A 14,803-nucleotide genomic window follows, 5' to 3' on the forward strand; every position below is an offset into this window, starting at 1 on the left:
GTTTGTCTTACTGGATTCTGTTAATGCTTTCGTGGGAAAGTGTGCCCACATTTCAGATAAATTAATGACAAGAAACAAAGTGATAGAATGACAATATTTTATTTAAAAACAAATATTAAAATAAAGGAAAGATGCAAAAGATTTTAACAGCTGTAACAGCGACCGGTGGGAGAGTCACGGCCCTGTCGGCTTGCTCAAAGCTCTGGACTACTTTTCCTAACAGATCATCTTGGTTTCGTCACAACATCCTGAAGCAGACAAACTGGTGAACAGTCGAGGGATCTCCTGAAACAACTACTTGAATTTAGACAAATAAAAAGTCACTCCATCCCTTTTAATGTTAGTGCACAAAAATCACATTTCCCAGCTTGATATAATGGAGAAGGCACAGTTTCTTCTGGAATTAAGGGTTTCACTGAACATTTCCGTAGCAGCTGACAATATTCAAACCAAAAACATGATTGGAACGGTGTAAGAACCAGTTCTGGGCGTGGAGTTGCAGTGCTGAGACAACTTTGTCTTTGTAGCATTAATCTACAATAAAAGGCAGAATATATTTACATTTGTTGCATGAAGGGAGTTTCAAATAGCTTTCAAGTTTAGGAAATCTGCACAAATCAACAATATACGTTATGTACAATTATATTAGTTCATCTTCTGTAATTGCCCATAAAGTCTTAAGCAATAAAATTGTTCATTACATCTCCAATTTATAACAGTTTTCCTGAGTACAGCATGAAAAGCGCCAGTGTTTCAATACTGCATTGTGCCTTCTTTTTTTTTTTCTTAAGGTCACTTAGTTCCTTTTCTGTTGCTTCCTTAAACGTTGCAAAGGAGGCAGAATGATTGAAGTAACAGTTTATAACTGGTTGAACAGAAACTGGCAACTCCCATAGTACGTTTCTGGTCATTTAAACGACAGGAAGAAGTAAAAATATTTGGAGCTTGTTGGGTTAGAGGAAGACGACTATGAAATAAATGCAAGTGGTTTAAAATAACACTAAGTTCACCTGCATTTCTGGTGGGTTCAATTATTTACAGAAACAGGTTTTCTTTTCATAAAATGTGCTTCCTCCTAACAGCTACAGCCAACTTGTGTACCGTAGCCTCGTGTTAGGAGCTGAAAGTAGAGACTAGCGCGATGATGATGATGATGAGGAGGATGGCCAAACAGATGGCGATCCAGATTTTTTTCTGCAGAGGGAAAGAGAGAGAAAGTGGTTATAAAATGCAGATATAAAAGCTCACAGACATGAAATGGTTTCTTGGGTTGTCAGGAGAAGGACATTGTGATCACTAGAGAGCAGATTTAACATCCAAAGTCAACATTTACAAACTCGGACTGAAAAACGGCTCGGATGTTCCTCCCACGCTGTACAACATCTGGGATGCATCTTTAGTGATGTGTCCTGGGGTCGCTGGGTGTTTGGGGTCTTGCAACATACATACACCTTCACCCAGACGACCCAGCCGGGGGTGAGCAGGCCCGACTTGCTAGCCAGCAGCAACCCACCAATCAGCCCTCTTAATTTAAAGCCAGATTCTGGCTTTTTCCACAGCTTCACCAGCAGCCCTGACGGCCCTCATCTCGGCAGCTCTTAGCCTGCGGAGGACTTTACAGACTGAACGTCCTAAAAAGCCTCTGCATCCAACCTTTTTTTTTTTCTCCGAAATATTCATTCATTCATTCATTTTCTGAACCGCTTAATCCAATTCAGGGTCGCGGGGAAGCTGGAGCCTATCCCAGCTGGCTTTGGGCGACAGGCAGGGTACACCCTGGACAGCTCGCCAGTCCATCGCAGGGCCACACAGAGACAAACAACCACTCACACTCACTCCTATGGGAGTAACCAATTAACCTAACGTGCATGTCTTTGGACGGTGGGAGGAAGCTGGAGAGAACCCACGCATACACGGGGAGAACATGCAGACTCCACACAGAAAGGCCACTGACTGAACCCCTCCCCAGCCAAGGATTGAATCAGTGACCCTCTTGCTGTGAGGCCACAGTGCTAACCACTGTTCCACCGTGCAGCCCATTTCCTAATAAATGAAAATAATCCATAATGAAATTTTAGTAATTTTTTATTGTTTTTATTGATCTTTTGTGTTGTTTCTTCCTAATTGAAATCAAGAAAAATTACGAGCAAAAAAAAAAAAAAAAATTTTTATAAATTTTTTTTTTTTTGTTTGTTTTAATTTACAAAAATAAGCAAAATCGAAGAATTGTGAGAATCGCAATTTAAATCGAATCGGGACAAGCATATCGTCACAGCCCTATGGAATACCTTCCACCTCTAACCCCATGCGCTCCTCCACCAGCTCCTGGTGGTGGAGGAGCGCATGGGGTATGTCTGGACAGAAGGATGTTGCAGCAATGTGCCGGAGGGGGGGGCGAAGCCATCTTCCCAGGCTGACCTGTAGCGTCCAGTCTGGGACTTTTGTGTGGCTTCTCTCCAGCCTTAATGAAGCAGATGTCCTTCTATTAATGGCAACTGCTTTCAAGTGTCTCTATGATGCACATTTCGGTTTATTTTAATATGCAAGTCCAGAAGGACAAGAAATAATCAAGCATTTTCCACAAACCCCTTCATTCATGTTGTATTGATCCTCTCAGATCAGCCTCTGCCAGAAACAAGCCAACAGAGAAAGCTCCGCCCTCTGCCTGCTTGTGTCTGATTGGGCAACTGCTCGGAGTAGTTATACTAAACAGTGAAAGTGGGCGTGGCCGATCAAAGAGTCCCTCCCTGGGACGTCACTAAAATTTCAAAGTAGAAAAAAACTCTCTAAAACTAATATTAGAAACCAAACGTAACTCAAAAATGCGTTTAGGTTAGAAAAAAAACCCAACAAAAATCTGGTCAGCGTGAAGATGCAACTTCAGATAAATGGAAATGTACAACAGGATGTTTTGCAATTTGGGGAAGAATAAATGAAAGAAATACAAGAAAGTGAAAGAGAGGTTGATTGTTTAACTATGAACAGCATGTGACCAAACCACTAAGAGGAAGAGTCTGCTTTTAAACTGTCCTGCTTAAGTACGTAAAACATCTCAATCATCCAAACGCTGCCTGGAATTATCCTACAATCCCAAACATTTGATGTGAAACTGATCATAAACAGATATCACCCAAACAATCAAAGCTGACGGCCACAAAGGTCACCGTGGTGAAGTTATAACGTAACAGAGATGAAAAAAGCTGTGACTGGTGGTTGAGCAGGTAGCTTTCTGTTGTGTTGTAAGTAGGATTCATCTGTTTATTAGCAGACGCTGTTCATACGGGACTGTAGCGACCGAGCACGCCCGGACAGATCGGAGATGAATAGATGAAATAAGAAGAACTAATATAGAAGATGCATGTTTGAATCCTGCTGTCAGTAAAGTGAAGGTTCAGCACTCATCCAGTCACTGCAGGATATCATGTTTTAACTCCATTACTACTGAATTTAGGCATATTTTCTCCCAACGACAGCTAATTCAGCATCCATCTTGCTGCCTGTCTCGTCTCTGAGCTCCCTCAAACCAGTAAAAATCTGTCCGATTAGGACTCTTTTCTGTTGCCCTTTCATTTTCTCTCCTCCTAATAATGCCCTTTTATAAATAACTGTTCAAAAATGCTCATTGCGTTGATAACCAGGTGTGTTGTAGAGCTGTGCAGGAAAACGCTGATGTGAAGCGATTCGCTGGGATGGAAAAGGAAAAGAAAAGGAGTGAAGTGTGATTTCTCAGCCTTGGAACACTGCTGGGCAACAACAGCTCCGGGGATTTCCATGTTAAACGTCAGTGTGCCATTAAAACAAGTCAGAAGGGCTGAGTTTTAAAGGTGGAGTATGTAAGATTTTCAATATTTTCAAAATAAATTTAAAAAAAAAAACTACAATCATAATTAGGTAGTTTTTTTTTTTTTTTTTTAAACATGTGGGTTCCAGTCTGTCCATATTTAATGTGTTATTAAATTACAAGTTTAATTAATGACAAAAAGCACTTTTTTTTTTTTTACTGGTAGGCAAACATTTAAGAAGGGTCTTTGTCATTAATTAAACTTGTAATTTAATAACACATCAAATATGGACAGACTGGAACCTACATGTTTAAAAAAAAACTATCTAATTGTGATTGTAGTTATTTTATTAGTTAATTTATTTTGAAAATATTGAAAATCTTACATACTCCACCTTTAAAATGTGAAACTAATGTAGTGCTACACTATGAACTGTTTTTCCATTATGTCCTGGCATGTAAAACGTCAGAGCTACTGGAGGCAGTGGGAGGATAGTGGGATTATGGGAACCCAACACACCCTGGGAGGTGTCTGCATGTGTAAGCTCGTTGTACCTTGCGAGCCTTCTGCTGATATGTGACTGCTTTTCCTGTGTCTTCCGCTGCTTTCGCCACATAGTTGGAGGACTGCAGGATGTTAGCTTCGATCCTGTTCACCATCTCCCCCTGAAGCACATAAAATGGTCTGAATCACATTTTTTATACCTTTTATTAAGGCCTAAAACAGCCTGAAGGTGGTTACCTGAGCTTCCACCTCCATGGCAAGGTACTGGAACATGTCATGCAGGTCTCTGATGCTCCTCTCCAGCTTCAAGATCTCATCGTGCCGGGACTCGATCTCATTCAGAGCCTGCTTTGTAGCCTTCGCATCGATCAGGATCTGCACCGTAGTTTTATTAGGTTAGCCATGCAGAAATTAAACCTCAGTAGGGAAATATTTATCTACACCAGCTAGTATGACTAAAGACAATCTAGGGGCAGCACATGATTTTCTTACCAAATCTGCTGTCCAGTTTGAGCAGTTAGAGATAACAGAGCAAATCTGTCATCATGTCATCTCATTTACATCTAAAACTGACTTTCTGCAGCAGAAACCTTCCTGTTGTGGCTTCCAGCGCCGAGATAATCTCGTTTCATTTCACCTGTACTCACATTCTGGGTAAAAACATCCGTCTGGCCGCTTTCCAGCATGGCGTCCAGTTCTTCATCGGTCACGTTGGTGCCAGCTGATGCCACAAGTTACACCAATCAGTTTCATGCAGGGAATGAAGATACTTCTGTCAGTGTGTATGTGTGTGTGTGTGTGGTGTGTTAATACCAGTACATTCACAGTTTAATTGATAGATTTGAGACACATTATCCAAATGTTTTAACCCAAACCACTGCCGTCAAAACACTTCAGATTACACAACATGGTGTGAGACATGCAGCGCTATCTCCTCATAAAGCAAACAAAAATGATTTGTTCTTAAAGGCTTTTTTTTTTGTTTGTTTTTACTTCTAAGGTCCAAAATTACTTTTCCCCCATTTTTAAATGTCTGATGATGGCAGACCCACTGGAAAAACTGCCATTAATAAAATAAAATAAAATTAAATGAAATGAAATGAAATACACAAATCAAAGGTAATTGTTTTCTTTTCTACGTCGACTGGGCCAGATTCAGGCATTTGTTTCAGGATTTGTTATTTTTATATTTCTTTTAACGTGCCTCAACTCAACCATTTACAAAGCCAGAATATCTGTCAAATAAAAATCGCTTTGCATCTTAAATCTAGAAATAAAATAATCTTGTTTTCCATAATAAGTGATGTTGAATATATAATGGCAGGGGGTTGTAGACCCCACTGAAAGCTTTTATAAGTCTCAAATGGAACGCAGATAACATGACATCCAGCACGGAACTAAGTCCTGCGCATGTGATGATGCAGCAGAGATGAAGCAATCAGAAAATCTATAATTTCCACAAATAAAACCGAAGACCAAAAATGAAATGAAACTCGTCGACAGAAAGTCCCTGCTGTGCTTCATGTACTCACTGATTTTCAGCTGCCTCTGTATCCTCTCCACATTACGGTCTCGGTACTGAGCCTGGATGGTGTTACAATGGCCCATCAGCTCCACGAACTCCTTAGACAGGACGCCATGCTGCGAAAAAAGGAGAATGATTTGATTAATATTTCATTTTAGAGCATAGGAAGAGATTTGAAGCTGAATTTAACATTAAAAAAGCTCAAAGGTTTAAACTGAGTGGGTTACATGATCTATGTTTAAATACGTTATAGTCAGAATATTAGCGTACCCTCAAACTAAAATACTGCAATAAGTACTTTTATTAAATATTCACATTATTTATCTAAATGAAATGATAATCTTCCAGGTGTTTTAACAATGTGGTTCAATGTGGTTAACATGTCTGCATGGGACATAATGTGAAGCTGTGAGGAGAGTTTATAGCCAAAAACATTTAGGAATAAAAACCTGAGTGCGCTGCATCCGAATGTTCACGGGAATATATTTGCCATCATCTTCTGACTTCTTGGGTTCGATACCTGCAGCAACATTGTGGATCATTATATATAAAAAGTGCCATGAAAACCAAACCTGACAGTTGCAGAGAAATACTCACTCTTGAGTCTCCGATGAATCTGGGACGCTAAGGTTTTGATCTCATCTCGAAGAGTTTGGAGCTCCTTCTTCATACCTGAACCCAGAGGGAGGCAGATCATTCAGAGGACATGACAGTGACACCATGACCGGTAGACATTCATAAAACACAACAGACTTGCATTAAATCTTGACACCAAGACTACAATTTTCTCATCCACTTCACCATAAAACACATGAATATCTTTAAAGACTAAATCCAGTTTGAGGAGCTGTGTGGTGACATTCTTAGCTGGAATCTGACTGATTTTCTACGGAAATATACGTACTTTCCTCTGGCAACGCCACCCCCAGCACGGTTTTCTGTTTGTTCTCCAGGTCAGACACCATCCTTTTGAGATTCTGCAGCCCCTCATGGATCTCTCGGACCTGAGGAAGATAAAGGAGCTGAAGTTTGGGCATCTACAGGCTGAAATATAATCACATTTTCAGTTGATTTTTAGAAACAGAAAACAAGCCAATGTAACTTTTTCTTTTGCTCAAAAGTGGAAGTATCAAATTAATTATTTTTGCCTTGGAAATTCAACTTTTATATCACTACTATTTTTTTATTTTTACATTGTGGGACTCACTTCTGCTCGTGGGTAATATGGAAATCCCAACTCACCTCATTACAGCCACATTTAATTATGTTAACACTCAGTTTGTTCATGCCAAGACTAAAAAACTCTTAAAACAAAAGAAATATGACCCAGTTTCTCTTCACTGGCCTCTTCACAAAACTCCTAAAATCATTTCTTCTGTGCAGACATCAAGCTTTTAGAAATCTTTAGCACTTGAAATGAAAAACTAATCTGTTGTAAACTTTAGTTGAGTGTTTGTGCTTTGTATACCAGGACTTGTGTTAATACAGGTCAGTCAGAAGGACATGGAATCACTACAGCTCAGTATAGTGTAGTCAAGAAATGAATATGGATCAAACCTTATGCACATTTTTTTATGTAAATATGAAGCAACCTTGAAGTGAACTTTCTGAATGATGCACAAAACATAAACCAGATTTTTCTATGCAATGTGTTGGTTTACATTGCTAGGCTGTTATCTTTTTTATCAATTGTTTTTATGAACACTGATCGGATTGATTTTGTCTGTAAAGTTTTGCCTCCTGAGTGGGAACATTTTAGTCATTTCTTCCATGATTCTTCTTTAGGACATGAAACAGGATCTTTGTTAGACCCTAAATTAGCACCAAACCTTGGTGAACATTAACTCTGTTGGAGATTTCACCAACATCTATTAGCAGCACAAACAGCTATAAGTCCTCCTGGATCATTTTCCCTGTTCAGCACAGGAGCAGATATAAGACTGTGATGACTCCTGCAAGTCTTTGAATGGACAAGCTTAAAGTTATCTGTCCACTGGCGTCTGATGCTCCAGGTTATTGCTGACTTCACAAGACCAGCAGCTTTCAGACAATCAGAGATAAAGGATGGTTACAAAATATTACATCCTCATTGTTGAATATAACATCCTTTGGCCTTTTAGTTGACTTTTTGGGGAAAAAAACTCAAAGGTTAAATAAAGATGGTACAATAAATTTGTAAGGAGTTGAATAAAGTCATCCTTTAAAACAGGTTATATAAAACATAAATGTATGATCAAACTTGGTAATGAAAACTCACATGTAAAGAAAAAGCCACAAGAGGTGGAAGTAGTCACAGACTTACCCCTCCTGTCCTCATACTTCTTTACAGGACTCATAGTGTGACAATGTTCAAGTAATCAGGTACGACACTGACCCAGGTCTGATCCCCTTTCCCTTTATAAAGGACTCTTCAGTGTTTCCTATGCTAAAGAAGATAAAAGGAGCATTGAGGCTCCTTTCCTCAGAATTTAGAGAACTCAAACAGCTTTAATTCTGGGTGATCAGATCATGTCTCAGTGGGGAAACTTCCTAAGAATCAATAAAAAAAACAACAACTAACCAGTCTCTCACAGTGCTGTTTCCGAGCTAAGCCTTGGTTGTTGGGGTATTTATATCACTATCACCAATCAAAACTCAACCAAAACCTCTGTTTCTTTCTTAAAATGAAGCCAATCACTTAAACATGTTTAATAATTATTATACCAACTAAAAAGGCTGTGACATGTTGGAGCAGGCAGGAATTTAGTTTTATTCCAAAAGTTTTTGCCTTGTGTACAAATACTTTAATAGCTTGTTGTGTGTAAATGCCCCCCAAAAAAATAACTTTTACTTTGTGAACAACTTAGTGAAATGTTTTGTTTTTTTTGCAAACAACAGCCATGGTATTTGTGAGATTCATTCATTTGATTCCTATAATGAGACATATATAAATTGTTAATCTTTAATCAAACTTCAGGATAGAAAATCACAGCTTAAATCCTGGAAAAATGTATCTTTTGTTATTGTTTTATAAAAACCAAAGGGTCAGTGAAAAGTACACATTTTTATTAATAAGATATATTGAAATTTTGATTATTATTATTAGTGACATGAGGAACTTTCGACAACTCAGAAGAGACTGAGAGGCTTAGAGTGAAATGTTGACAAAACTAACTTAAGTCCAGAGACTCTGTTTACTATTTAAAAGTCTCAGTGATGCAACTGTCACCTTTACATAAATGAGTTAAACTTTACTTGGAATATTTTTTAGGATAAAAGTGAGGATATTGTGTAAGATCAGTAAAAAATTATTTTAACTGATCACCTTTCTGAAGAAAGCGTCATTTTCCTTCTCATCTTTGGCTGAAGATGTTCCAGGATTGATCATCAGAGCTTTGCCCTCTTCATCATCATCTGAAGCCTCGGCTTTCTGCAGTGAGGTTGACAAAAATAAATAAATAAATAAAATGAAAACAGATAAAACAGTCAGACCTTTCTAAAGATGCAAACTGAGATTATCAGCCCCTGCATCCACTGCAGCCCTGCCCTGTCCGGACAGTAGGATCCTTTAAGGAGAAACGGAAGTTGACAATACAATGTCACTAAAGTTAGCAATCGGACGAAAAAGGCTGTTAAATACTGCCATTTTAACCGTTTCGTCCTAACCAATCTGTTAACAAATATGGTCACGGTTAAGTAAAGTATAAAATAAATAAATTAATAAATTTAAAAAAAAGGCTAATCGACTGAACGGAATGAGTTGTAAGCAGGTTAGCGTGCTAATGCTAACGTTAGCAGCTAACTTTCAAACTCACATTTCCTAAATCTTTAGTTCGGTCCCGCATTTTTCCAAGCGAAGTTCACAGTCAGGTATCAGAAATGCTTTGAGTCCCCGTCAGTGAAAGATTAGTTGTCTCCAAACAGAAAAACCTGCAAACTTCCCTCTGCTGTCATTCAACAAGTAAACTCCAGTAAAGACACTTACTTCTTCTGCGGCTAAAACACCTAAATGTGACTCACTGGTGCCCCCTGGTGACTGTAGACGTAACGACACATGACTTAATTTCCTCATGGTTTTATATTTCATTTAGATATTACAAATGTATGTATTTGTGAGGGACAAAGTCACGCAATAAAATAAAATAATATATCTATATATATGACAAAAGTTATATTGCTCCATCTGTCAGGTTGCTTAGATAAATATTGTCAATTTCAATTAAACCAAAAAATAAAAACAAAACCAAAAAGCAACTCTCACTTTAATTTACTTTCATTTCTTTCTTTGCTGTTAGCGTATTTTTGTCTTGGAATCACTACAGCTCAGTATAGTATAGTATAGTATAGTATAGTATAGTATAGTATAGTATAGTCAAGAATTGAATATGGATCAAATCTTACGCACATTTTTTATGTAAATATGAAGCAACCTTGAAGTGCACTTGAAATGAAAAACTAATCTGTTGTAAACTTTAGTTGAGTGTTTGTGCTTTGTATACCAGGACTTGTGTTAATACAGGTCAGTCTGAAGGACTCTCTCTTTCATTTACTTTCATTTCTTTCTTTGCTGTTAGCGTATTTTTGTCTTTAAGGTGACAAGGTATATTTAGGAAGGGTTTTAAGCAGCATGAAACAGGACTAATGAAAAGTAGAAGCGGTCTCTTTCTCTCTCTCTGCTTTCTCTCTGACACCATTACCATCAATTTTAGCTTTTTTTTTTCACCGATTCCACCAGCAGTTTCCATTTTGTGTGTGTGTGTGTGTGTGTGTGTGTGTGTATTTTTTTTCTCTGCATACAGCATTGCCGCGTAATTTAATCTTATTATTCAATCGGCAAGATTTTTATTATTTTTTAATGATTACTTTTAATTTCCTTCACAGATTTCACAGATTAGCTCCTTAATTTTAATCACAATAATAATCACAATCTTTACTATAATCATAATCATATCACTTTCTAATTTTTTATTTTGAGAAAAATTTAAAACATGAGGCGTAATTTTACATCTAAGCATCTTCCAATTTCACTTTTCTTAGATTAATTTTTTTTTTTTGTTTTTTTTTTGGTATTTCCTGTCTCCATGCAATCCAGACTACAGAATGACTTCATGGTTGGCATATGCTGGGTGGGCAGGGGCTGGAGCACCTTTGCCCCTATTCAATTCTATTCTATTCTGTTCTATTCCATTCTATTCTATGCACTTTTGGCCAAGTTATTTATTTATTTATTTATTGTTGGCAGGTGTGAAAGTCTGTCACTGTGGCCTAAAATAACAAATAAAGGATACTACTGCTACTGCTGCAACTACTACTACTACTACTACTACTACTACTACTACTGATAATGATAATAATAATAATAATATAAATATAAATAATAAATATATAAATAAATATAATATAATATAATATAATATAATATAATATAATATAATATAATATAATATAATATAATACAAATATATATAATATAATATAAATAAATAAAATGTATTTATCTATCTAAGATCTTCCTTGGATAAGTCACATCAGGTCTTGGCCACATGATGCACATAGACACTCACTGCCCAGACCTGACGCAGGAAGAGACTGTAGACTCAAACCTCTGGATAGTAAACAGCTGATGGTCCAGTGAGTAGGTTTCGCAGCATATTTACTCGGTGTGTTAATGCAAGATGACTGACCGAATGAAGGTTGTTGTTTTTTTGTTTGTTTTTTTTAAACTGACCATGTGACATGAGCATCTCCTATGTGTGTGCATGTGCGTCTGATTCTGGACACACCTCCCATGAATTATAGCAGCTACTTAACCCCACAGTGTGACGGAGGATGAGTATGTCGGCGTTTACAAAAAGCCCAGTGCTTAAAGTGCCCAAGTGACTCTTTTGTCAGTTTCAAGCTGCCTGTTCTTGATGCATGTATCAGTAGTGTTTGGCCTGAAGCTTCACGAAAATGGACATTTTGTGAGACAGGCACTTTTATCACTGGGCTTTTCACATGTTTATTTTGTGATGGGCAAAGTGCATTATAGAGATCTTTCAGAGTTCTGTCTGTTTCTGGAGACAGTGAGGCTTTTACTTCCACTGCCCCTCAGTGAAATTATTTATGGTCCAGTCAGGTCCCTGTGCTGCACTCTGTCACACTATGCTAAGTAGATAGACAGACAGACAGACAGACAGATAGATAGATAGATAGATAGATAGATAGACAATTTAATCAACAGGTTAAAAAAGTAACAATTATTATAGAGTCCGAAAAGGAGCATGATGAAGAAATGCTTATGTATTCCTGTCCCCCTTTACAATTATAATCCTTTCTTCCAAAATAATCCCTTAAATAGTCATTTTTCTAATCTTTTCATTTAAACTATATGATTTTAGATATATATATTAACGTGTTACTTACTATATTTAATTATTTATTTAATTAATTACAGGAAAATGAACGCGTTAGTGAACGTATTTAATCGCGGAACTTTTGTCAGGGTATAATTTCCTGGTCCACCGATTACACTGACGCACACCCGCTGGACTACAAACTTAACATTGTGAACAGTGATTCAGACCCCTAAATAGAGAAAAAGCGCCTATGAACAAGTTTGTCGCCTTTTTCTGGTGACATGGAGGACTCTTGGTGAGTTGTATTAAAAGAATGTTTCAGCTACTCTTAAAAAGTTGGAGATATTCCGTTTTTTGTTTAAATGTCAGAATGAACCAACAATATACTAAAAACTTTACAGATGAACTTAATCTAACCTTCCCTAAAATGTTGAATCCAAGTGTACTAGGCTACTGTTTAGTGTTTAAATACTACCTGAATAACATGCTCAGTGTTAAACCACAAAAACCCAGGAGAAGCGTCTGTTGTTAAAGCTGTTGTTAGTAATTTATCTGAAATGAAATAATCACTGTTGCATAATTCTACAGTACTTTAATGTCCTACATTCACGATACAATATCAGTCTAGCTTTTCTACATTTTATTTATATTCCATCCCAAAGTTGAATGTCCCAAACTTGTTGTGTAGATTTAGTGTAGATTTATATAGAATATATAACTTGCAACCTTACTGTCTTGTGCTAAGTGGATATTAAAACTAAATTAAAGTATAAATACATTTAAGTACAAGATTTCTTGATGTGTGTGTGTGTGTGTGTGTGTGTGTGTGTGTGTGTGTGTGTGTGTGTGCGTGCGCGCTTTATGCACAGGAGATGGTAGTTTATCAGTCATTTCATTCTGCAGCGATGCCATGTCAGGAAATGAAGGTTAAAACTAAAACACAAGGAGCTTTGTGAGGCTGAAAACCGCACTTCGTCCTAAAGATATAAGGTGTGGACAGTGAACTAGCATATTGTTATTCTATTTTGCATAGTCTTTCACATTTTTGCTCGTGCCCCTTTGTAACTTCTAGCACTTGACCCTCCTAGGTCTCTGTATGGTGCTTCTTCATGACCACATTTTACTCTCATAGCCACAAGAGGATGCTATTTACCTGCAGAAGCCTTCACCTCAGTCGTCTATCAGAGGCTGGGCTGATATGAACACAGTATATTTAATTAACTCAGTATATTTTAATAAATTGTTGAGGATAATAATGTTTCAATTGGCCTGTTAGATAGTTCTAACTGTTATTCATGAGGGTGGTTCGTGCTTTGGGTGTGTGTTAGAGTAAATGGCACAGGTCATTTGGCAAAAAAAAAGGAAAAAATGGATCCCCCTTTGTTAATTTTTTTCCTTTTTTTTTTGCCAACTGCAACGATACAAGAAGTTACGTCCATATTCTTTTATAAGTAGTTCACAACGGCAATAAGACTGGATTACAAACCCAACAGTGAGCAGGAAGCCCAAACCCCCAAAAGTCAACATAGTCCAGCTTTTCCCTGATGTTATTTGGTTCTACACATTTGGATTAAACACACATGTTAGCTATTATAGATTTACTACAAAAAACAAAAAAAAACCCCAAAAAAACCCCCCTTTTTTCATCTTGTCAAAATACAGACTGCTAATGTGATTGTATTAATGGAGTCAATCCATTGTAAAGTTGTTCCATCAAATTTTCATTCCCCTTTATGGCTAAAATTTTTTTAAAATTAAAAAATTTTTCATGAATTTTTGTAGATATGTATCTAAATATTTTGTAACTTACTCTGTGCACCTTACATTTTATAGACAATATTTAATCATATAATTAATGCTAACACATAGTATAAAAAAATAAATAAGAAATAATCATACTAATAACATTTAGTGGTTTTTGTTTCAGTATTTTTGCTGGAAAAATGTTATTTAGAATAATATATAAAGTAGATTTGTCTTTATGTAGAAAAAGGTAGTTTTCCTACATATTTTATGGTATATTTTTTCATATTTATTTGTTCTTTTAATAATTTCATTTTGTATTCCCACAGTTATTTGCACACTCATATAGCTCATAAACACAAAGAAAAAATTAGAAAAACAGACATTTATTAAATTAATTCTGTATATTTCCTTGTTTATATTTTATATTGTTGCCGAATTTTCTCTGTTATTTCTCTTCAGACTGCCATCAGCTTCATTGTAACACTTTTTATGTTAGTATTTATTAACTTATGTATCCTTTTTTATATTTTGTTTTTTTAATTTGCTATATAATTCCTAAGTTAAGTTTTATTATTAACATCTTTTCTACCATCCTCTTAAACTAATAAGCAGCATGTCTGTTGCACTTTTCTGGAATTGTGATATTAAATCTGAAGGTGCAGTTAGTAAACTCCATTTCCCATAATGCACCTGCGGAGCGTCAGGCTGGTGGCGCTGGGGAGAGAAATCGGTCCAGCATCTCCGGAGCTGCGGATGACAGAGACACGGAGTCCTCAACAGCAAAATGAGCCGGAATTAGCTCACCGACCTCCTCCCGTGTGTCCGCGTTTCTCTGCCGCGATGTGCAAACTGGATATTTAACGACGTAACAGCCACGTCTGCTACACACCAGCGCGGAGAGACCTGACTTTATCCCATCAATGAGATAC

General features: G+C 37.1%; 1 protein-coding gene across 1 annotated transcript; it reads right to left on the reverse strand.

Annotated features, from left to right (window-relative positions):
• Positions 1–83: 83 nt before the first annotated feature.
• Positions 84–9,773, reverse strand: stx4 (syntaxin 4). Its single transcript, XM_079261247.1, has 10 exons — positions 9,606–9,773; positions 9,116–9,220; positions 6,716–6,815; positions 6,409–6,483; positions 6,261–6,331; positions 5,819–5,927; positions 4,934–5,007; positions 4,524–4,661; positions 4,337–4,447; positions 84–1,194 (listed from the first exon to the last, which is right to left on the reverse strand). Exons 1-10 carry the CDS (start codon positions 9,633–9,635, stop codon positions 1,114–1,116), a joined length of 894 nt encoding a protein of 297 aa, XP_079117373.1. The 5' UTR covers positions 9,636–9,773; the 3' UTR covers positions 84–1,113.
• Positions 9,774–14,803: the final 5,030 nt, after the last annotated feature.

This window comes from Telmatherina bonti (genome assembly GCF_933228915.1).
Source record: "Telmatherina bonti genome assembly, chromosome: 21".
Classification (NCBI taxonomy): domain Eukaryota; kingdom Metazoa; phylum Chordata; class Actinopteri; order Atheriniformes; family Telmatherinidae; genus Telmatherina; species Telmatherina bonti.

What these genes read in the sequence shown, in the direction of transcription:
- stx4 (XM_079261247.1), bottom strand. Translation starts at nt 9,635, where the DNA reads ATGCGGGACCGAACTAAAGATTTAGGAAAT. An exon ending in ATGACGCTTTCTTCAGAAAG is followed by an intron (nt 6,816 to 9,115) that starts GTGATCAGTTAA and finishes TATCTTCCTCAG; the next exon opens with GTCCGAGAGATCCATGAGGG. An exon ending in TTCGGATGCAGCGCACTCAG is followed by an intron (nt 5,928 to 6,260) that starts GTTTTTATTCCT and finishes CTTTTTTCGCAG; the next exon opens with CATGGCGTCCTGTCTAAGGA.